We start from the raw sequence: 25307 nt of genomic DNA, 5'->3' as shown, positions 1-25307 counted from the left end.
CCCAAAGAATATTGGAAATGCAGACAAATCAACTTTGTGTTTCACAGCTCTTCCCAATAAAACGTTGCAGATTAAATGAGAAAAGTGTTCCGGAGGTCGCTATTCGAAAGAACGATTGACTGTACTTTTGGTCGCATTTGCTGATGGAAAACTAGAAAAACCATGGGTAATAAGTAAAAGTGAAAATCCGCGGTGTTTCAAAAATTTAATAAAGAATCAACTTCTTGTGAAATGGAAAGCGAATAATAAAGTGTGGATGACAAGTGTTATATTAAACTAAAGAATAGAACAATAAAATTGAAATATTCTACTTTTCCTAGATAATACAACTTGCCACCCAAAAGTTCAAATTTCAAATGTTCGTTTAGTCTTCCTACCTCCATGTACAACATCAGTTCTACAGCCACTAGATAATGGAATTATACAGTGTATAAAATTGAAATACAGAAAATTAATGCTTCAGCATATTATTACAAACATGGACGACTGTGAGAGAACATCTGAAATGACCATGAAAATTGACGTGCTAGATGCAATTGCATTTTTAAGTCATTCAATCAAATGCGTAAAAGATGAATATGTAATAAAGTGCTTTTGAAACTGTGGATGTATTCTTGATAATGGCAGAGATTGTGGAGAAGTTGTTTGTTATGACGATTCTAGTAAAATCAAAACTCTGATTGAGAAAATTGATGCAGATGATTCTGTGAACACGAAAAGTTTTGTGAACGTTGACAAGAATGTTTTAACAGAAACTGATGAAATTGATTTAAAATTTATAGTAGAATCACAAGATTGTAACAGTGTGAGAGATTCATAAGGTGAGCAAATTGGAAAAGATAGTGAGGAAATATAAATTCCTACTTCATCACACATGTTAAGTTATATTAACACTATCAAATTGTATGCAAAAATGAAGGGGGAAAATGAACTTCATGAAAAGGCCGTAGAATTGGCCTTCTCTTTTAACCACACGAAAAAGACCATTGAAAAAAACGAAACAGTTGAAATTGGACACTTTCTTCAAATAAATTTGATTAAGATTTTGTGTACATATGTATATTTTGAATGTCTATTTTTGTTCTTATTCTAATAAATATTGCATAAACAGTATAATAACTTTATTCACAAACGTCTTACTTTCATTGAGTCAAGCAAGTATAACGTTCTGCTAAAATATTATATATAATTAAGGAAATGCATGATCACTGTCTAAGTCGGAAATTTTACTCGGTTCCGTGCGATTCAGCCTTAGACAGGTTTTACTGTATGTGTGTATATATCAACATAGTTTACAGAAGTATATATATTCGATAAACCTTGTTGTATATGATATAAGGAACTTTGTAATTTAAATAACCAAAGAATTCCAAGTGGGTAACTGAAAATTATTAGGTTTAGGAATAATTCGTGAGCGTTTTTAAATAATTTCATTCAAGCATTACATGCAAGACTATACAATACTTCAATGCATGAACACATTACACCCAAAACATTTATTATGATACTTTATTTCATGTAATACCTAGGTATATAGTATGCATTGTTGTAAACGAAATTCAAGAAATTAAATGCGAAAAGCAGATGGTGTCGAAAATGCTCGATTTTGTCCACTTGACATTCCATTTAATGAGCTGAAAATGAAAGCAAAAAGTAAAGACATGAAAATCAAACACACCATCTATTAGAGCAAAAAATTATCTACCAAATGACATGAAATAATTTGCGAAAGCGTTTCATTTATGAATATATTTTTTTAACTAGAAAAAACGCTCACGAATTATTCCTCAACCCAATAATTTACAAATATCATATTACTTTTCATTTCATATATAAGCGAAATGTCTTATTTGTGGGTGTACACTTAAGGAATGTATAAACTAATAATATCTGTTAGAGTTTCAGTGAATCAGAGTTACCATCACATAGTTATATCAAACTTCCAAAAACTCGGTCGATCAATATGTAAGTTCATGATTCTATAGACTGATGAAACTTTATGTACTAATTAGCTGTTCCAAGTCCCTGTAGTGCATGGATCATGTGCTGGACTTCTAATCCAAAGGTACTGTATTCGATCCTTTGCAGCGATGAGTTATTAACTTTTAATGTAACCCAAAGCTGGTAAACTGTCTTATAATATGTCTTGGGGAACAATTATTAGTTAGGTTAGAACCTAAAATCAATTACCTTATAGCTTCAGATAACTTGCTTGAAACCAGTGGTTCGTGTACAAGAAGCAGACTTCGTCAACAAAATATTGACACATGACAATGAAAAAATAGTTAACAGTATCTGAACTTCTAATTCCCCAGTGTACACTTTATTGGTTAGTTAATACAAAAAACAATAATTTCACGACTAGACGAAAACCAAGGTGTTTCCGTCAAAAGGTGTCAACTTTTCCAAATGTCGAATAAACCATTGAAACTAAATGTTCATAAGTTTAAATTATCAACTTTGTCACTTCGTGTTTAATCGAAAACAAATAAACTTTGTAAAGATATACAAACTACCTGTGCTCTTTACCTTTAATGCCGTAAATAGAGGAACTTCGAAATACAACAATATATATACACAGCACACATTACAAACAATAATACCACAGACACATAGGTTGTAGCTTTAGTGATAAATATTTATTTATATAAACTAGATGTACTGTCGCAGGGTCCCTGAAAGTGTTCTGTTTCAAAAGTAAATAAAAAATTAAGAGCAACAAATATTTTTATTTCTAGCTTTTGAAATTCATACGTCATGCTGTGTCGTAGCTTACAGAGTGCATAATTCTTCACGTGATTCATGGCATGCACACGTTTTACTGACGTCATACAAATTTCAACGTTCAGCGTCCCTTATGAGACGTCATTTTAGTGTTTCTGACTGACTGGGAGACAACACACAATTGTATAAAGGTGCGACTGGTTAAAACAAGTGACCCTGCAGGTGGTCTTTGGCTCCCTATCGGGGAGTTCATTCATTGATGTCAGCGCGTGACCATTAAAAACAAATTATTATGACTAAAGACGATCATAGAAATTATGGTTACACAATATATATTCATAAATTCAGTGTGGATATGGAAATACTAGCTTTATATAAAGATACAGGTTTAGGTATTCGCTATCTGTATACAGTTGAATTGTAAGGTTTGTAACCTTTAGGAGTATACAGTTCGGTTTTTTTCTCTCAGTAAAAAGAGGGCCTGCTAGTGATATTCCAATACGTTTGTACTTTCCATCCACTTGTATTTTGTAAAAGGTACAACAATAGTTATTGTACACGAGAAATCCTTTTTAGTCGTTTTGATCCAGCTAAATGACATTTGTTCTTGACCCTCGTCAATGTCATCACGAGCTCCACTACCACAAATAGCCCTAACTAACCAGGTGTTTGCTTCTGTCGGAAGCAAGCACTGAAACGTCATCAGAAGATACAGAAGTGGCCACGTGTTGGATATTGTTACATGTCACCATTGTAGCGTCATCTACAGATCCTGAAGACACAGTGGTAGCTAGATGTTTTTTGCCATCAGGGGTCACCACAATCGCACGGCTCAGAGTTGCTTCCTTATCTGAGGACCAATTCCTCGTCAGTCCTTCTGTTCTGTAGGTTTTTCTTCCTTTTGAATCTATGAAAAACATTTTCGTCAGTAATATTCATAACAACGATTAACAGTGGTTGTTAAATACATTTTTATAAACATTTCAATTATTAAAACAATATTATCTTCGTTATTAAATAAAAAAATCAAATTTAATTTTCCAATATGTTACACTTATTGTGAAATGTTGACCAAATACATATCATACTTAGGTTACATTTAGTTACATTGTGAAATGTTGACCAAATACATATTACACTTAGGTTACATTTAGTTACACTGTGAAATGTTGACCAAATACATATTACACTTAGGTTACATTTAGTTACATTGTGAAATGTTGACCAAATACATATTACACTTAGATTACATTTAGTTACATTGTGAAATGTTGACCAAATACATATCACACTTAGATTACATTTAGTTACATTGTGAAATGTTGACCAAATACATATCACACTTAGGTTACATTTAGTTACATTGTGAAATGTTGACCAAGTACATATTACACTTAGGTTACACTTAGTTACATTGTGAAATGTTGACCAAATACATATCACACTTAGGTTACATTTAGTTACATTGTGAAATGTTGACCAAATACATATTACACTTAGGTTACATTTAGTTACATTGTGAAATGTTGACCAAATACATATCACACTTAGGTTACATTTAGTTACATTGTGAAATGTTGACCAAATACATATGACACTTAGGTTACATTTAGTTACATTGTGAAATGTTGACCAAATACATACTACACTTAGGTTACATTTAGTTACATTGTGAAATGTTGACCAAATACATATTACACTTAGGTTACATTTAGTTACATTGTGAAATGTTGACCAAATACATATTACACGTAGGTTACATTTAGGTACATTGTGAAATGTTGACCAAATACATATTACACGTAGGTTACATTTAGTTACATTGTGAAATGTTGACCAAATACATATCACACTTAGGTTACATTTAGTTACATTGTGAAATGTTGACCAAATACATATCACACTTAGGTTACATTTAGTTACATTGTGAAATGTTGACCAAATACATATCACACTTAGGTTACATTTAGTTACATTGTGAAATGTTGACCAGATACATATTACACTTAGGTTACATTTAGTTACATTGTGAAATGTTGACCAAATACATATTACACTTAGGTTACATTTAGTTACATTGTGAAATGTTGACCAAATACATATTACACTTAGGTTACATTTAGTTACATTGTGAAATGTTGACCAAATGCATATTACACTTAGGTTACATTTAGTTACATTGTGAAATGTTGACCAAATGCATATTACACTTAGGTTACATTTAGTTACATTGTGAAATGTTGACCAAATACATATTACACTTAGGTTACATTTAGTTACATTGTGAAATGTTGACCAAATACATATTACACTTAGGTTACATTTAGTTACATTGTGAAATGTTGACCAAATGCATATTACACTTAGGTTACATTTAGTTACATTGTGAAATGTTGACCAAATGCATATTACACTTAGGTTACATTTAGTTACATTGTGAAATGTTGACCAAATACATATTTCGAATTTATACAGACACAGAAACTTTTCTCGCTGGTGTTTTTAAAGTGGTCGTGTACTTCAAGTGTTCTTAATAATTCAATGATCCGTTAAGCAATTCAAGAATGAAATAAAACTGAATGTTAGATCAATGAACTAAATACAGTGACGGATTTAACTCAGTAACATTACTATTTAATATATTAGTTATAAACAACTAAGATTTCAGTACGTGTTTCATACTACAGAAACTACTTGTTTCACACTAAAGAACCCGCGTCTTTCATATTAGAGAACTCACGTATTTTATACTGAATAAATCACGTGTTTCATACTAAAGAACTCGTGTTTCACACAAGAGAAATCACTTGTTTCTTGCTAAATAAACCGCGTGTTTTATATCATAGAACCCACTTGTTTCATACTAGAGAACCTATTTCATTGATACTAAATAACCCACGTGTTTCATACCAGAAAAAAACACGTTTACTACTAAATAATCCACGTGTTTCGTACTAACAATTTACGTTTCATACTAGAAAATCCATTTTTATACTAAAAAACCCACTTGTTTCATACTAAAGAAATCACATGTTTCGCTACTGGAGGAACTTGATTGTTTGTTAAATGATTTTCTTTCTAAAGATAGTTTTAAAGCTGCTTGTTGTCCACATTAAACTTCCATAAAGAGATCAAATCGTGACATATTAAACTCATTCAGATATTTAATTGTATATTCTTGTTTTGAATTTCGCCCAGAACTACTTCAAGGCTATATCTTCCAGTTGTTCCTAACTAAGAAGTGACAGACTAGATGAAAGACACCTAGTCAACGCCACCCACCAACAACTCTTGGGCTAATCTTCACCAATAAACAGTAAGATGGACTGACCACTACATTATATAATGCTCCCTACTTGAAGGGAGAGTATATTCTGTGATGGAACTCGAACCTGTGACCTGCAGATTACACTGCTGGATATAACTTTTGTTTCGATATTAAAGGAACCGAGTGTTGCAATAATATAGCTAAAGGAATGGAATAAGTAAACACATTAATAAAATCCTTCTGAACTGTATAGTTTGAAAACAATGATTATAGTGCAGGAACGTAATATGAAAACAAAATTACCAAAATGTTCTTCCACGATTTCCTGGACAATCTCCTCTTTTTTTCCTGTCAACTCTGAGTCACGAAGGATCCTTCTGATGGTTCTCTTAGTTATTTTACTTGGTTCTTTGGGGAAGGCTCCCGTGGTAAAATGTTTATGTTTCTCCTCTTGAGAATTTGATTCATTCATCTTGAAGTGCTCCACATCTCTCAGGAGGAGATCATTTTTGTCAAAAGAATGAATAATTTCGGACTTCTTTTCCTTTGTGGTCTCATTGTCAAAATATGCACTTGCTCTGGTATTTGATCTCATGCCAAATTTCTTTTTTTCTTTATGAGGGAACTTGATGAAGTTAGTTTTATGACTAGTCTGTACTGCAGTATCAACCTTTTGAGAAGGGTTTGAGACACTCTCTGCACCGTTTTTTACATGATATTCTTTGGTCAATGGATTAAAATGTTGATTTCCTGCGTGTCCAGTTGATAAAAGTCGTTCAAAGAAAGCTCTTCTGGAATCTTTGTGGTTTGCAGTGCAGCCTGAATAACTGTAAGGACCATGAGGAAAATTAAAAACGTGGGAACCAAGCTGATGATCACTCGGGATTTCTTCAGTTTTCCCCACATTTTTTTTGTATGACTTTATTACATTCTCGGGCACTACTGTCGTTTGTTGTCTTTCGAGGGCAGCCTTTCTCACGAGAGACGATGATGTACCAACAGTACCGATTTTCTTTCTACAATCATCAAAGTAAACCTTCTTTGAGGTCATGGATTTATCTTCATTTGAAGGTTGAGTGCTGAAATCGAGAAGAGTCAGATCAGGGACTGAAGCGGAAATATTAAGTAACAAACCAGAGGATGTTTCAGTAGAGTTATCTTCTGCTTCACCAATAAAATCTGGATTTGACAAAGAATCAACAGAACTAAGGTTGGTCGATGAAGGACTCATATCAGGAAATGACAGAACTGATGTGGAATTTTCAGCAGCTCTGCTGAATTGTTTTCGTAAATCCTCAGTACCACCCAGAGATCCTACAATACCTTGTATTCTAGAGGCTATTTTTGCACCTTCTGGGTCATCATCTGGTGCATTTATTGTAACACTGGACTTTGTTAAAGGGAATTCAGGAGTTAAAGACACGCTCATTGCCTTTTCAGTAGGTCTAAGCTGAAAAAGGGTGGGAACCTCTTTGGTGTCTTTTGACTGAAAATGGGTGGGAATCTCTTTAGTATCTTTTGTGATATTTTTTTTTTCAAATATACTCTTATATTCCTGAGAATAATAATTTTCGTTTCTCGTGGAAGTTTCCTGGTCACCTGTCCAGAGTGATTCATCCTCTAAGGTGATAGTAGCAGTAGACAAAAAACAGGTATTGTTACCAACCGGAGATGTTGGGATCCTGAAATGGTTCGACTTTTTTGAGCTATTTAACGATGTAGGACATGTTTTATCAAAATCAATCAGCTCTTGTGCCTGTTCATTTACAGAACTCGCACTGATTTCTAAAGCATCAGTTTTATTTTTATTTTCACACATTTCTTTCTGATTTGAGAAGTTTTCAGAAGATTCCGTGACATTAGAAAAAGAGGTTTCAAAGTCCACTAGTAACAGTTTTACGTCTGCTTGAGATGACCCAGACTTTTGGACGGTGTCTGAATCATAAACAGTAAAACCAGAAAGTGGTTTTGTCAGACATAAATCTCGTATTAGTTCTTCACGTTCAAGATCTGTACTAGCAGGAGTTTCTAATCCAAGAGAATGTTTATCCTCTTCGGTAATGGCAAGATCATCACCTTCTTTTTCCAGATTCCTTTTAAGTGAGAAATCTTCTATTAAAGAGTCTGGGTCATATTTCACTAACTGAGGGGTAAAGGTTTCTGTCTCGCTAGAGATATTGCTTCCATCTCTTCCCATATCCATTAGTACATCAAAATTTAGTTTTAGTTTACTACTAACGTAACGTCTTGGATCGCTGTCTTCACATAACCAGACTTTCTCTTCTCCACGCTGACCTAAAATTGCAAAACTAAATGAATTAGAAATTAAAGTGCTCACAGATATATGAAAAACAAGATAGAAAAAGTAAACGTAGATACACACTAAAACATTAATAAACATCTTTCTTAAAACTCTATATATTTTTACCTGAAATATGGCTAAGTAAATGAGCTTTCTCCTTTTTCCTTTTTGTACACTTTATTCCATCAATCTTACTACAGTCGCCACCGAGATCGACACTTGTTTCATTGGTGTAATCTATTGAATTTAGATGTCTTTTTGTCTTTTTTTCATCAAACACTTCCATGAGATCTGGTTTCGACGACGACTCTAAAGTGGGAGCATAGAGAAATTGAGAACTGGATGATTCGTTAAGCCCAGGAAGATCCTGCAGTTGGTCATCTTTAGAAATCTCTTTTGCTTGGTCATCCACTTGATTAGTGCCTGTTTTGTAAGACTTAGTACACTCAGCATCACTATCTAACTTAAGAACCGGCAACCATTTTGTAAGGGAAAACTCATTATTAGGACTTTTGTCTAGGTTTTCGTCTTCAATCTTATTGAAGTCATATTTTGTTTCGAAGGCTCTTTGAAAAGGATAATGTTCTTTGTTAAACTTTTCTTCAGAATCATGACGTTTTGGTCGATTATCCGATTATTGTTCTCCTCATAAATTCTCAGTGAATCAGTATATTTTTGAATCTCAAGATGACTTGGAAAGTCTTTAATTGAGCTTTCCTTTAACTTATGATAGTTTTCTTACTGGTATCTTCTATCTGCCACACGTTCAAGTCAGAAACTCCTTGAAATCTCACCAAACAACTATTTTCAGACAAATCGTGCGCTGCATTTGGATCTGGTTGTTGGAAAGCGTCTATGGGCTTTTCTTTCCGCCCCCTTGCACAATCTGGTTGTTGGAAAGCGTCTATGGGCTTTTCTTTCCGCCCCCTTGCACAATCTGGTTGTTGGAAAGCATCTGTGGGCTTTTCTTCCTGCCACCTCGCGCAATCTGGTTGTTGGAAAGCATCTGTGGGCTTTTCTTCCTGCCACCTTGCACAATATGGCTGTTGGAAAGCATCTGTGAACTCTTGTTCCTGCCATTTTGTACAATCTGGTTGTTGGAAAGCATCTGTGGGCTTTTCTTCCTGCCACCTCGCGCAATCTGGTTGTTGGAAAGCATCTGTGGGCTTTTCTTCCTGCCACCTTGCACAATATGGCTGTTGGAAAGCATCTGTGGGCTTTTCTTCCTGCCACCTTGCACAATCTGGTTGTTGTAAAGCATCTGTGGGCTTTTCTTCCTGCCACCTTGCACAATCTGGTTGTTGGAAAGCATCTGTGGGCTTTTCTTCCTGCCACCTTGCACAATCTGGTTGTTGGAAAGCATCTGTGGGCTTTTCTTCCTGCCACCTTGCACAATCTGGTTGTTGGAAAGCATCTGTGGGCTTTTCTTCCTGCCACCTTGCACAATCTGGTTGTTGGAAAGCACATGTGGGCTTTTCTTCCTGCCACCTTGCACAATCTGGTTGTTGTAAAGCATCTGTGGGCTTTTCTTCCTGCCACCTTGCACAATCTGGTTGTTGGAAAGCATCTGTGGGCTTTTCTTCCTGCCACCTTGCACAATCTGGTTGTTGGAAAGCATCTGTGGGCTTTTCTTCCTGCCACCTTGCACAATCTGGTTGTTGGAAAGCATCTGTGGGCTTTTCTTCCTGCCCCCTTGCACAATCTGGTTGTTGGAAAGCATCTGTGGGCTCTTCTTCATGCCACCTTGCACAATCTGGTTGTTGGAAAGCATCTGTGGGCTCTTCTTCATGCCACCTTGCATAATTTGAAACTTTTCGCAGCTGAATACCTGATATCCAATCAGGCTTACTGGGTTCTTGTGTAGAACGTTTGTCTAAGGAAAGCACAATTATAAAAGGTAAATAACATTTCGCTTTAAAAATGAACTTTTATAGCTGTTTGTACAATAAACTTAATAACGACTTAATAATGGATACTCTAAGATGACTATTTGTTTGTTTCGTTGTTAAGCACAAAGCTACACAATAGGTTCTCTATGATACCATAGGTATCGATATAGGATTTTTATCATGGAAAACTCCTATCCTTACTGTTGAGCTTATAGAAGTGGGGAATTACAAAACTAGTACATCATCCTATGAAATTAACTTTACCGAAGAAATGAAAACTTACGTTGGATGGGATTCAGTCTGACAAGATACTTTAAATAGTTATACAACCACGCTTCGAATGCTACAAATCTAAGCTTTCACTCCATTGACCGAAAAATGACTTGTCCCTTGAGACATGCCAAGCAAAACACCACTTACAGCATTCAGCTTTTCCAACAACAACGACATAAATGTGATATGGATTTTGATATATATGTAAGCTTGATGAAACAATTGAAACATCTAGTCAAGTTCTGTTGTTCAAACTATATAAAACGTAAAATCTAGAACTGTAGAAATCAAGACGTTTGAGTTCAACTGGCTAAAGGATCGAAATTCTAAACCATTTGTATGTATTTGCTATATTGAATTTACGACTGTCTGTCTTAAATAACTGTTCTTGAAAAAATTAATATCTCATAATAATAATAATAATAAAACACCCACTACAATAAAAGATAGTGCTTTTAAATTCCATGGAATCTTATTTTTAATTTCTTCGAATATGTATGTATGTATGCTATCTTATAGCAAAGCCACATCGTGCTATCTGCTGAGTCCACCGAGGTGAATCGAATCCCTGATTTTAGTGTTGAATTTCTTCGATAAAAATCAAAACCTGGATACCATGAGCCGCTTTCCTAGTCGTACACACAAAATCTATCTTTAAATAATTATGTGGGAATTTATCGTATCTGCCTATCTGAGAAACATTATTATTGTGCTTACATTTTTAACTCATAAGGGTTATTGAAATACGTTGTTACTTGTGTATCTAATTCTGTAAGACAAACATCTTAGAACACTCATAGAACAAATTAGAAGGTAATAGTGTACCAATCTAATAAAGTAAGTAGAAAAGTTAACTTGAAGTATTAAACAAAATCCTCCATTTACACACCAAGGCTATCCCAGTCAATGCTTCTTCGTTTGAACTTGGAAAGCTTTGGAAGCCACAGTGGATTCTTAACTACGTCTTTTGTCTGCTCTGCTACTGTGAAGGTCTTTCTCTTCCCACGTTGCGTGTTTGAGACTGACGTGGACTTGTTTTGACGCCACTTCAGGAAGCTCTGGTTATGATCTATTGTTTCTCCTGTTGTAAGCCTCCCACTTGTCTTCGGTTGTAACAAACTGGGTTGCTTTGGTTTTGAAGCCCATGAGTGGTTTTTTGTAGGGTTTTCAGGTTTACAAGTAGCTAAATAAATAAATTAGTAAATGAAGTTAGAGGAAGCTGAGTAGCAGTAAAACATCATTAGAAATTCTAAAATATTTGTGTTGGTAACGTGGACGTTTTTATTTGATTATAACGAAATATCATAATAAAGACACGACTTATCTATAACAGGAAAAGTAAGATCTGGTTGTTCAATGATGAACACTGATGTACTGTTACAGAACTGGTTAATCAATGACGAACACTGATGTACTGTTAGAGAACTGGTTAATCAATGATGAACACTGATGTACTGTTAGAGAACTGGTTAATCAATGATGAACACTGATGTACTATTAGAAAAGTGATTAATCAATGATGAACACTGATGTACTGTTAGAGAACTGGTTAATCAATGATGAACACTGATGTACTGTTAGAGAACTGGTTAATCAATGATGAACACTGATGTACTGTTAGAAAAGTGATTAATCAATGATGAACACTGATGTACTGTTAGAAAAGTTATTAATCAATGATGAACACTGATGTACTGTTAGAGAACTGGTTAATCAATGATGAACACTGATGTACTGTTACAGAACTGGTTAATCAATGATGAACACTGATGTTCTGTTAGAGAACTGGTTAATCAATGATGAACACTGATGTACTGTTAGAAAAGTGATTAATCAATGATGAACACTGATGTACTGTTAGAGAACTGGTTAATCAATGATGAACACTGATGTACTGTTAGAGAACTGGTTAATCAATGATAAACACTGATGTACTGTTAGAGAACTGGTTAATCAATGATGAACACTGATGAACTGTTAGAGAACTGGTTAATCAATGATGAATACTGATGAATTGCTAGAGAACTGGTTAGTCAATGATGAACACTGATGAACTGTTAGAGAACTGGTTAATCAATGATGAATACTGATGAATTGCTAGAGAACTGGTTAATCAATGATGAACACTGATGAACTGTTAGAGAACTGGTTAATCAATGATATACACTGATGTACTGTTACAGAACCGGTTAATCAATAATGAACACTGATGTTCTGTTAGAGAACTGGTTAATCAATGATGAACACCGATGTACTGTTAGAAAAGTGATTAATCAATGATGAACACTGATGTACTGTTACAGAACCGGTTAATCAATAATGAACACTGATGTTCTGTTAGAGAACTGGTTAATCAATGATGAACACCGATGTACTGTTAGAAAAGTGATTAATCAATGATGAACACTGATATGCTTTTATGGGACTGGCTGATCAATGGTGAACCCTCATGTAATTTTATGGAACTGGTTAACCAAGGGCAACCAACAATGCACAGTTAGATATTCAATTAACCAATGACGAACAATAATGTAAGTTAGAGAACAAGTTAACCAGTGATTAACAATAATTTATAGTTAGAGATGTGGTTAACAAATGACGACCAACAATATATAATGAGATATCCAGTTAATAAACCTCTATCAAGAATGACCAGTTAGAGTTATGGTTAACCAACGATGAATTTTAAAGCGCTGTTGCAGATATGGTTAATAAATGACTAGTTAGAAGTCTGGTTATTCACTGTTTAGAATACCGTGATTGTCTCTACACAGACCTGATGATTCCCACTTCTGGCTAAATTTCTCTACTTTAATCATCCACTCAGGACGATCAGAATACCCAAACTGAGACCTGACCTTGAGGTCAGGTTCAGGAAAGGTCCGACTGGACGCAAGTGTTACCGATACTGTTTTCTTCAACTCCTGCAAGACGTCGTCCATCTGGGGCTTACTTAACTTACGATCACAAGTTGTTGACTTGGTCGTGGCCTGTCTTCTGGAAGAGTGTTTGTTAGTGCTTGATAAAACACTCTTTCCTCTTGTCCGTATCTCTTCTAGTAGCTTCTGATGGCCAGGAGTTTCTGTAAACACAGAGAAACATTCCTAATAACTGTATACACTGTGGGAAAATAATTAATTTGTTACGATTAGTATTGTATTCATGATGCCTAAAGATTCTTACCTTGTTGTTTCAAAGCTGATAAAGAGCAGGTAAAATCGGCTGAGACTTGGTTGCTCACAGTGTTTGGTGCTTTAAGATCAAAGCTTTGAGAACAGTAGGTATTGGAACTAGTAAGAGAAACAGTGGTTGAAGCTTGGTTACTCATATTGTTTGGTACTTTATTATCAGAGCTTTGAGAACAGTAGGTATCAGAACTGGTAAGAGGAACAATGGTTGAAGTCTGATTGCTCACAGTGTTTGGCGCTTTAAGATGAGAACTTTGAGAACAGTAGGTATCGGAACTAGTAAGAGAAACAGTGGTTGAAGTCTGGTTACTCATATTATTTGGTACTTTAACATCAGAGCTTTGAGAACAGTATGTATCGGAACTGGTAAGAGGAACAATGGTTGAAGCTTGGTTGCTCACAGTGTTTGGTAGTTTAAGATCAGAGCTTTGAGAACAGTAGATATCGGAACTGGTAAGAGGAACAGTGGTTGAAGCTTGGTTGCTCACAGTGTTTGGTACTTTAAGATCAGAGCTTTGAGAACAGTAGATATCGGAACTGGTAAGAGGAACAGTGGTTGAAGCCTGGTTGCTCTTAGTGTTTGGTGCTTTAAGATCAGAGCTTTGAGAACAGTAGGTATTAGAAATGGTTAAAGGGACAGTGGTTGAAGCCTGGTTGCTCAAAGTGTTTGGCAATTTAAAATGAAAAGTTGAGGACTGGCAAGTATTAGTGTTGGTTGAAGAAACGGTGGTTGAATTATGGTTGCTCACAGTGTATGGTGGTTTAAGATGAAAATTTGAAGAGTGACAAGTATTAGTATTGGTTGGAGGAATGACTTTGTTGTTAGCATAATTAAAAGCATCAGGAAAAGAACTGGATGGAGGTTCAGTTTCTTCGTTATGTTTTCGAACAAGAATGTTGTGAAAACCATTCAGATCAACCGAATCATCAAATTTTGAAGTGGTCGAACAGATATCTTTAGTCACATAACTGGTATCAAAATGCTCCGCGAAAAGTGTGTCCTGGTTTTTGGGGTCAACTTGACAAATGTGACTGCCCCAGTTATTGTCAAACATTTTAGAAACAGTCTTTTGTGATTCATTTTCACTTTGACACAAATTTGACAGTTCGTAATATTCTTTAGTATCTGTTGGACAAAGAGAGTCTTTGACGTCGAGTTGTCTAGATTCAGGACAAGTCTGGGAAAAAATATCTTTGACGTTACGATGTGCAGGAAACACACCAAATTGTTCAACGTTAGTTTGACAGTAAACATTTTTTATATCAGGTGTTTCGGAAGGTTCAGAGAAATCGATTTTTTCCGATTCTTCTTGAATTATCTGTGGAATTAAAGGAACAATTCCATTGTAGCGTTGACTGGGAGTTTCGGGAAAAATACAATTATTGCAGTTAAGTTGGGCAGCAGTAGAAATACCAATCAGTGAAGGTAGAGGACCATCTTGGAGTTCTATGACATCTGGTTGGTTGGAAACTCCACCACTGCTTAAGAGTTCCAGAATATGGCTACTGGAAGCCACTTCTTCATCCTTCTGGGAAGGCATCAATATAGTCTTGTTTTGTTTATCTAGATTGTTTGTTTGTACCTCATTTCCTTCAGATCTATCTTGGAGAACTTGAAATTCGAGCTCGGAAACTACTGTTAAAAAAAAAGAGAGTGATGAGGAAATGGAATCGGAGCTTAGAAGTTTAATTTTTATCATGACGTGTAATTTTAATGGATATTCTAGCAATAGCAGAAAATAAGTATTTGCTTCTATAGTTTTTGTTTTTATCATAGAATGATATATGTTCTTAATAACTGTAGCGGTAGATGGATACATAAAGCAAACACTGCACTTTAAAAATGTGATTTTACATACTTATAGGTGTGAAGTACTGACACAGATGTAACACCCAAAAAATGTGTGACTTTGTTTATGAATTTCGCGCAAAGCTACACGAGGGCTGTCTGCGCCAGCCGTCCCTAATTTAGCAGTATAAGACTAGAGGAAAGACAGCGAATCATTAACCCCCCGCTAACTCTTTGGCCAATCTTTTACTAATTAATAGTGGGATTGACCGTAACATTATAACGCCCCAAAGGCTGAAAGGGCGAGCATGTTTGGTGTGATGAGGGATTCGAATCAGCGACCCTCAGATAACTAGTCGATCACCTTAATCACCTGGCCATGCTGGGCCTAAAAGGAAAAAAGTGTGAATTTGTCAGAGATTTCACATCCCCAACAGAAATGTAAGATAGTAAGTATTAAGAAGGCAAACTACACTCCAGTAAGCCTTGTTTTCAAAGTACATGTTTAGAAAAGTCAACTTTCTTCTAAAAAAATCATAAAGTTATGTCAATTTAAGTAATTTTAGTATTGGTTCTGCTTTTCAAATGACTCTCCTATTCTGTTTACTTTTGTATATGTATATATATACACTTTTAAAATTGTCATCCAGTTAACAAGAAAGGAGTGTTTGTTCGAATCATACTTCCATTTGTGTAATATAGTAATTGCAATACATGATAAATGTAATTTTAATACAGTTGTCATGGAAGGACAACACTGTTTATTGTTCAGTGGTAATACAACAATACGTATGGTACAATGGAGACACAACAATATGTATTGTACAATGGAGGTAAAACAACATGTATTGTTCAATGGAGGGGCAATAATATGTATTGTTCTTCCAGCTACAAAAGAGAAAAGAGACTTGTACTCCCATACAATCGGCACGTGACTTGATTGTAATACGTTTAATATTTATATTTAAGTGCTGTTAGTTTTTTTTTTTTAATATTTCTACTATAACAACAGCTTCATAAAGATAACCTCCATTCTATGTTTAGCAAGTAGTACATGTTTTATCACAATCAGTACAACAGATAACAAAAACAAACCTAGGTTTTGATGTGTTTCTCCAAGTTTGTTTGATGTTCCAGCATCTCTGCAGTCAACTGTCACACACTCGTATTCCACTTCATCCACAGTGGGGGGTGGAAACACACAGAAATCCTTCGAGGTCAGCTCTACGTTGACAGAAATGTCCGTAAACTTTTCTTGACCTTTCAAATCGACACGAACATCCGAACGCTCACTTATTTTCTGTTCAAAATGTTTCTTTTTAGCCGACATACTTAGCTGTGGTTCTGTAGAAATATCTTCCTTGTCATTTGCAATATTTTCTTCGCGTGACCTCTTCGTGACCATAAATATAGACCCAGATGGATCTATAGGAGTAGAACAGAGTGTGCGATCATCAGGGGCTTTGTTATTGTGGGTATCTAAGTTTTTCAGTTCAGACACTGCTCGTTCTGTTCTTGAGTTTTCTTGACTGTTGTCATTCATCAAAATGAGTTCTTTCTCCTGTGTAGCCTCCGAGTACAGCTCAGCACACCTGTTTCGTATTTTTTTAGCTTTCAATATCCACTCTGGTTCTTTATTTTCGGGAATCCCGGTGGAATTCGCAGCACGTTTAGAAATGGGGTTACATCTACTGGAAAGTTGTTTGTACGTCTTACTCGCTGCTTTAGGTTCATAAGCATTTTGCTGATTAGTGTTAGTAGATCGAGTCATCAAGTCATCAAGTCCATCATGATAACAATCTTTATAATTTTCTGAAGACTGGTGTTTCATTCGGATTCTCTCGGCTTTTATTATCCACTCTGGTTTTTCTTGACTGACGAGGTTTGCAGAAATTCTTTTATTGACTTGGCAGACTAATGACTTTTCACTACTCTCCCCAACTTCTTGTTTCTGTTGCAATAGGTCTACTGTACGGAGTTTTCCCAGGTTTCCTGTGTTAAGTCCTCTGACAGAAACCATGATCCCACTGTCTGTAGACCCTGCCTCAGAGGAATCGTCCGGAAGGCTGGAAGACTCCTGAACTCTGGTGTCTTCGTTCCTAAAGTTACTGGCTAGTTCTTCCTCTTTGGTGTAACTGCTTTCTATGCAAGTGAGCAGAAGAATGGAACAAAACAATGTTAATACGAATAGATAAACACTATTAATATTTTTACTTCATTTTGTAGAATTACGAAGCATCGATAATGTCAACAGAACGTTTAAAATATTTCTCAAACTGTTCCATCCATAGAATTAGTTCTTTCTATTTACTATTAGCATTAAGGTTAGTAACAAAAACTAAGTCAACAAAAAATATAGTGGTAAACCCCAAACCAACAAAAAGTGATAATAACAAAGCCAAAACTAAGATAAAAAATAGTAACAAAACCAAAACCAATAAAAAATGGTAACTATTGGTTTTGGAACATACAGATATGCATATAAAAACATTAAGATTTCGTTCTTCGGAGAACACGCTAGGCACATTAGTAGAAGACACTTTCAAATAATCCTGTTTGCTTGTTTTCAGATATTTGCTCTAGCTGGCTCTAGTTTTGATCTGATAGATTCATAAGAAGTCAATAATCCAACAGCATCAAACAGCAACTCTTGGACTACTCTTTCTTCCCACGTCGCTCGGTGGTACAGCGGTAAGTCTACGGATTTACAATGCTAAAATCAGAGGTTCCATTCCTCTCAGTGGACTCAGCAGATAGCCCGATGCGGCTTTGCTATAAGAAAAAACACACAAACACTTTCTTCACTGAATGGTGGAATTTGATCGTGAATATCCACGATTTTTTCTTCGCGGTAAAGAGAACGTAAAATCAACGTGCTAACTTCTGAACCACGTGCAACACTGTTTTAAAAATGGGTGTAATTGTACTTTTCGCGAAGTGTTGTTTGATGATGATTGTAAATAATTTAACACCTTCAAACAGAAGGAAGGATAAATCAAGTATACCATCATTAACACTATCAGCTAAGTGAGACGTTACTACAGCTACAGCGAAGATAACTACTACTCTGCCAAAAAGTTGAACACATGCAATAGCTTCAGGAAGCGTAAAGTTCTGTATGCAAAATGTATTATTTTCAGTGATAATTCCTGTAAAACGATTTGTGATAAATCTTTAAAATTAATTCACGTTTATTTACAAATAAATAATCTAATCGACTTGTTTATTGATTCGACTCTGCGCTGCAGATTTTGTTTTAAAGCTTCCATTTTAACCTAAAATATTTCAACGTTGGTGGCCATTTGATAACTCTGTTTTCATCTTCACTGTTCCAAGCTTTTTAGGGTCGCGGGTTCGAATTCTCGTCACACCAAATATGCTCGCCCTTTCAGCCGTGGAAGCGTTATAATATGACGATCAATCCAACTATTCTTTGGTAAAAGAGTAGCCCAAGAGTTGACGGTGGGTGGTGATGACTAGCGGCTAGCGCAGATAGCCCTCGTGTAACTTTTCGCGAAATTCAAAACAAACTAAATCAAACCAATCCAAGCTCATTTTCTCTTCGATTCAAACTCCTTGAAATAAATGTGCAATTTTTATCATTTTAGTTTATCTTGCTTTTTAAACAAACGGCTCTGGAACGGACTGCTGGTTAGGGTACATGACCCGCAATATATCGTTAGTTGTGTGTTTTAATTCCCTCACCGAACATAATCGCTCTTTCCATGAGGGCGTTTTATTGTGATAGCCAATTTCACTATTCTTTATTAACTAGTAGCTCAAAAGTTGGCGGTGTGTGATGTCATGTAGCTGTCTTCCCTCTAGTTTATCATTTAGAAATCAGAGACAGCTAAAGAAGCTAGCCATCGAATAGCTTCGCAAGAAATTCGATAAACAAAGAATCCTTTTTATAAAGTACAGGTTCGATAACCTGACTAACACGAATGATCAATTCCTATTCTTTCACTATGTCCACTTTACACGTTTAACTAATCAACATATGAGGCTCGGCATGGCCAGGTGGTTAAGGCACTCGACTCGTAATATGAGGGTCGCGAGTTCGAATACCTGTCACACCAAACATGATCGCCCTTTCAGCCGTGGGGGCGTTATAATGTGACGATCAATCCAACTATTCTTTGGTAAAAGAGTAGCCCTAGAGTTGGTGGTGGATGGTGATGATCTAGTCTTACATTACCAAACGAGAGACGGCTAGCGCAAATAGCCCTCGTGTTGCTTTGCGCGAAATTTAAAACAAACCAATCAACACATGCACTTAATATACTAAACAAACGGATCAGTAGCACTTAAGCTAATGGTCAAGTATCTCAGTTTAAGAACCACTTTGATTGTCAAAACCTGTACAGTTTTATTTAGTGGTATCTTTCTCAGAAGAATAATATAATGTATTTAACGGTTATCGTCTCCAACGTGTACAGTAATACAAACTCAATAAGACTTACCAAGACCACAAATGACCTCTTTACTTTCTCTTTGCCGGTCATGTTCCAACCATGACAGTTTGTCAGGTGCAAAAAGTGTACTGTTCTCTCCATCGTTTGGCTCACTCCATTTCTCAGAAAGACCATAACCCACTGCAGGAGAGAGGGCCGCACTTCTGATTTCTTTTCCTTCTCTTCTAGTGTCATCAGCAAGAAACTGCGGATCTTGAGATCCATTTGATAGTGGATGTCCGCAGCGGTCCATGCTCTCTGTACTGCAGTTTTCCGTGAAAGCTACAGAGCGAGCATTCAAACTAGCTCCTGCAAAGTGGACTTTACGAAATTGCGACTTAAATGGACTTTTATAGCTCTGGGCTGTATCTCTTGAAGAGTTGGTAACGGACGAATAGCAAGTGAGGCGTTCACATTCGTTCTTCCCTTTGATGTCAAAATTAGTACAATATTCTGTCGGATCGTCAAACCAATGTGCTAATAAATAAAGAAACCTTATTTAAAACAACTGCGTCTTGGAGTTAGGAAAAGAAACACCAACTATGAACTACAATAGTGACGTTGTTAAGCCTAGATATCGAATGAGAACACTCTACGGTGCCAGCAGTGCCAGTTTCGTTTCAGTACGAAAATTTCGAAATAAGCAAAATTTGACGCTACGTGTACAAACGAATTCCTGTGTGTCTTTTCTATTTGGTGATGAGGAACTCTATTGTCTGTGTAGAGCTCAATAGGAGTGTATTAAATCCAACAGGACGTAGGAACAATTGAAACAACCAAGTAAGTCTATTGTTTTGTTCTCGGTGAAAGGCCTGTTAAACGGTACCGGAACAAAACTGTTTTATGTACATCACACGAAACTATTTATTTGGAAATCCCTTTTGAGTCCATAGTTCTGGAATTTATTCTGATTTAATACCAAGTCTATATCAGGACCAGAATTTTAGGAACTACAGGGTGGTCTACTAAAGTTAGTGTGTGTTGAAAAAATGAAATGGAAAATGTCACGTGCACCAAGAGCTCCAGTTTACTTGTTTTTACATTACTATAAAATACGCTGATTTGGATATTAGTGCACCAAGTTGAAGACTTGGCACGCGTCGAACAGTTACTAAGAGATATAACATCGATTGTGCAAGATATCGTTTTAGTATTCGAAACACCTTGTCAGGCTAAATACTTAACGAGAATAAATTAGCAGCACCAGTATTAGCTGTTCTTGAAATTCCTTTATAAATATAGAGTTACTGTGTGAATAAAAACACAATATTTTCCTTACACCACTACACGAAGCTTACACATCTTTCGATTTCCTCGTTGCCCGTGGTAACCGATCATTGTTTAACGATATATGATGTATGTCTGAGCTCTACCGTCAAATGTTTACACATTTCATGCACTTTCATAGCACCAATGTGTTTTTATTAGAATATAATAGTAATAGAATATTTAATAAAATATATGAAAGCGAAAATTTCATAAAATTAAGCAAGGAAAATAGTAATTTTAACAAATCCTCAAATTCACCTTTTTATTATTATTATTTTGTGAACTTTCTTTATTAGATAATTTTGAAACATTTTTAATGTTAATATTCAGTCATTCTTGATGACGAGAAACCCATTTGAAATAAAAGCGTATCTCAGAACGGCTGGTATGGGCTTTAACTTGAAGATGACCTAGGAAGGGCGAAATATTGTTTTCTCCTTATCAATAGTGTTAATACCCATACCAGCCGTTCTGAGATACATTAACATTCAGTTATATTTCAATAAGTTGGAATTTCGTTACTTAAATATTTTTCTCAATTCGCAGCTTTTCATTTACAGGAAAATTTTCAGCTCTAACTATAACTTGTTTTTATTTACTTATTTTTCACCTGAACTAAAACAAGTTTTGAACTATTCTGTAGTGTTGAGAGTCGTTGGGCCTCTCACATACCTCAAGAGATGGCAGCACTTGTATAGTGTACTTTTATTATAATTTGAACTCGACATTTATTAACGAATGTGCTTTACTTAAAAAAGTAATACTATTTTTCCCATTTTGCTGTAAATAATATTTTATTTACTTATACAATTAATTTCTTAAATTTAATCAATTTTTACAGAATGATATAGAAATACAGTAGCAATGTTTCAAGTGCAATAAAACCGACACAAATGAGCTTACCTTTACCACTACTGTCAAAGTTCACGTGCTGCCGACTTCCGCTAACAGCTTTCACTCTGCCCTTACGATTATTTTGTTTTATAGTCAAAGGTGTTCTTCCGGAGAGAAACACAAATTTAATTTGTTCCTGAGTTCCAGGATTCTGGTCAGATACAGGACTCTCTAAGCGACTGTTGTTAATCTGGTGATTTACGTCTTGAGTTTCTTTTCCATTTAATAGGGTAATAAAGGAGCAATCAGTAGAGAGTGATGTTTGTTCAGGACTTTTTGGAGCTTTACCGTGTTCAAAAGATGGCGCTGGTGTTGGTTCAGAGTTGTTTGGTGGACTGTCGTGTTTAACAGATGGCGATAGTGTCGGTTCAGGGCTTATTGGTGGTTTACCGTGTCTTACAGATGGTGCTGGTGTTGATTCTGAGTTTTCGGCTGGTCTACCATGTCTAACATTTGGCGATGGTGTCGCTTCAGGGTTTATTGGTGGTTTACCGTGCTCAACAGATGACGCTGGTGTTGATTCAGTGTTTTCTGATGGTCTGCTGTGTCTACCAGATGGCGATGGTATTGATTCAAGGCTTACTGGTAGTTTACCGTGTGTGACAGATAGAACTGATGTCGGTTCAGAGGTTTTTGGTGGTCTACCATGTTCAACAGGTGGCGATAGTGTTGGTTCAGGGTTTATTGGTGAATCCATGCCAACAAAAGCATTTGCGGGGACAAATTCTAATTGTCCTGTGATCGATGACGCTCCAGTCTTACGCTGTTCTTTTTTCTGGTTGATTTCTAATCGAGTGACGGGAAGTTTTCTCGTAGCTGGGTTTACCGGTACACTGTTATCGCGCATGTCTTCTACTGCCCCGCTTTTTACATTCTCTTCGCTATTTCGTGGATCAATGTTTAGATTGGTTTGATCACTAGCAGTTCCAGATTTATCAACAGCTGTTTTATTTTGCCCTCGTCCACACTCCTGAACCACTGGACTAGCACCTTGAAACATGGTTACGTCTTGGTCTTCCTCTGTAGTCCATGTTTTTCTTAAAACGTGTTGTAGCCACAAAGGTCTCTTCTCTTCCATTTCCCGAGAGGTTTGATGTTCTGGAATAACAAACCACAGAAAAACAAATGAACAAAATAATTAAAGCACAACAAGAGCTTTGGATTCAAAAATTTTGTGTTATCAGCATTACATTTCATCCACTAACTGGACACGTGTGTGTCTTACCTTTATCATACGAATCCTAAAGTTAAAAGTCTCCATGACATGAAAGTTATCAACTTTTTAAATATAAGCCACCAATTTTTCTCGCTCGGGAATTTTCAATCGAAGCAGCAGTTATTGCTACACGTAACCTGGTCAGATAGATGTAAGGTCAAGTATAGTCATCTCTAATTTAGAACTGATGACCAATGGAAAGGTAACCAGTCAGTAGTACCTCTTTGTGGCTATTTTTAGCGAAAAAAGAAATTCAATATTACCGTGGTAAACTGTCTATACAGTTACGACAGAAAGTGTTCGTACTCCTGCGCCGTGAGTAGTTTTTTCCTCATAACTTAAAAAGTATCACGAGTAGGATAATGAAAGTACAGTATATTATAAATATTATACCAACACACATCTACATAAATTTTTATGTAAACTGAACGATAAATAAACTGTTTATAAACAAATAAACAAACATAGGAGGGTCAGAAAGTGTTCGTGCGTCTACTCTAATGGTCAGTTGTGTAGCCTTTCAGGTGAATTACTTGGCGCAATCTTTCCTCATAGCCCTCCATGATCGTTTGACAGTACTCGACTGGTATTTTCTTCCATTCTCCTTTAAAGAAGGCCTCCAACTCTTGCAAGTTTTTCAGATGACGCTGATGAACCCTGGTCTTCAACTCGTGCCAAACGTTTTCAATTGGATTGAGATCAGGTGACTGCGATGGCCACTCCAGAACGCTTATATGGTTCCTCTGCAACCAGGATTGCACATATTTCGATGTGTGCTTAGGGTCATTGTCGTACTGGAAGATCCAACGACGCCCAAACCGCAAGTTCCGAGCATCATTCTTGATATAAGTGCCTAATATATCAACGTACTCTTCTTTTTTCATGATTCCGTTGACGCAGTGAAGGCTGCCTACACCAGAAGAGCTGAAGGAACCCCATACCATGATCGAGCCACCTCCATGTTTAACTGTAGGGACGGTTTTCTTTGGAAGATTTCATTCCCACTTCTTACGGAAAATATTGCGAACATCACTGTGGCCGAAAAGCTCGATTTTAGTCTCGTCTCACCAAAGAATACTCTTCCAATAGGTAAAGGGTTTATCTACATGCTTTCTTGCATACCTCAATCGTGCTTCTAAATGAACAGGCTTTAAATATGGAGTTCTACGAGGACGGCATGCTTTGAACCCAGAAGAACGTAACATGTTCGTAACTGTAGAGGTGCTTACTTTAACCCCAGTTTCCTTTACCAGTTTCTGTATGTCATTACCTGTTAAACGAAGGTTCCTACTAACTTCTCTGAGAACCTTCCTCTTGGAGTCTTGGTTCTCTCTGGAATGTTGGTGGGGCGTCCGGAACGAGAGAGATTAGCAGTTGATCCTGTGAGCTTAAACTTGGCAATTATGCTTTGAACAGTAGATTTCGCCACATTAAGTTGTGTAGTAATACCGGAAAGAGACACACGAGACTTGTATTTTACAATAATTCGGTTTTTTAAATCACTGGGCAGTTGTTTCCTGTTCGCCATGATGACCAAGCAGATAATGACGGAGACGGCGCTAAATTGTCAGAAGTACATTTTTTGCTGGCTAAATTACAATAATTATGAACCCAGGGTCTAGTTCTGGAATGGTATAATGTAGTTTATTCACCAAACTAAACAAGATTTTTACGGGAATATCAGTTTTTCACACGTTCTGAAATGTACGAACACTTTCTGCTCCTCCTATTTTTAGTTATTTGTTTATAAACAGTTTATTTGTCGTTTAATTTACATAAAAATTTATGTAGATGTGTGTTAGTATAATATTTATAATATATTATACGTCTATTTGTCTACTCGTCATACTTTTAAAGTTATGAGCAAAAAACTACTCTGTCGTAACTGTACCTGTTTAAATGTAATAAGACACCATTGACTATGGGCCCGGCATGGCCAGGTGGTTAAGGTACTCAATTCGTAATCTGAGGGTCACGGGTTTGAATCCCCGTCAAACCAAATATGCTCATCCTTTCAGCCATGGGAGCTTTATAATGTGAT

General features: G+C 36.2%; 2 protein-coding genes across 2 annotated transcripts in view; both read right to left on the bottom strand.

Moving 5' to 3' along the window:
* Positions 1-2067: 2067 nt before the first annotated feature.
* Positions 2068-9001, bottom strand: LOC143244163 (uncharacterized). Its single transcript, XM_076488338.1, has 3 exons — positions 8421-9001; positions 6296-8287; positions 2068-3631 (listed from the first exon to the last, which is right to left on the bottom strand). Exons 1-3 carry the CDS (start codon positions 8578-8580, stop codon positions 3378-3380), a joined length of 2406 nt encoding a protein of 801 aa, XP_076344453.1. The 5' UTR covers positions 8581-9001; the 3' UTR covers positions 2068-3377.
* A 12-nt stretch (positions 9002-9013) lies between these two features.
* The window catches only part of LOC143244162 (uncharacterized), a 31201-nt gene continuing 14907 nt past the window's right edge, over positions 9014-25307 (bottom strand). The window contains exons 6-12 of the mRNA XM_076488337.1: positions 22060-23148; positions 19897-20364; positions 16529-17575; positions 13640-15280; positions 13233-13538; positions 11346-11639; positions 9014-10167 (exon numbers count right to left, since the gene is read on the bottom strand). Of these exons, the coding sequence (XP_076344452.1) occupies positions 9014-10167; positions 11346-11639; positions 13233-13538; positions 13640-15280; positions 16529-17575; positions 19897-20364; positions 22060-23148 (5999 nt within the window). The remainder of the gene's footprint in view (positions 10168-11345; positions 11640-13232; positions 13539-13639; positions 15281-16528; positions 17576-19896; positions 20365-22059; positions 23149-25307) is intronic.

Source organism: Tachypleus tridentatus, chromosome 2 (genome assembly GCF_004210375.1).
Source record: "Tachypleus tridentatus isolate NWPU-2018 chromosome 2, ASM421037v1, whole genome shotgun sequence".
Classification (NCBI taxonomy): Eukaryota; Metazoa; Arthropoda; class Merostomata; order Xiphosura; family Limulidae; genus Tachypleus; species Tachypleus tridentatus.
This window is presented reverse-complemented; position numbering and strand designations above follow the sequence as displayed.

What these genes read in the sequence shown, in the direction of transcription:
- LOC143244163 (XM_076488338.1), bottom strand. Translation starts at nt 8,580, where the DNA reads ATGGAAGTGTTTGATGAAAAAAAGACAAAAAGACATCTAAATTCAATA. An exon ending in TTTACTTAGCCATATTTCAG is followed by an intron (nt 8,288 to 8,420) that starts GTAAAAATATAT and finishes TTGCAATTTTAG; the next exon opens with GTCAGCGTGGAGAAGAGAAA. An exon ending in AATCGTGGAAGAACATTTTG is followed by an intron (nt 3,632 to 6,295) that starts GTAATTTTGTTT and finishes TGTTTTTCATAG; the next exon opens with ATTCAAAAGGAAGAAAAACC.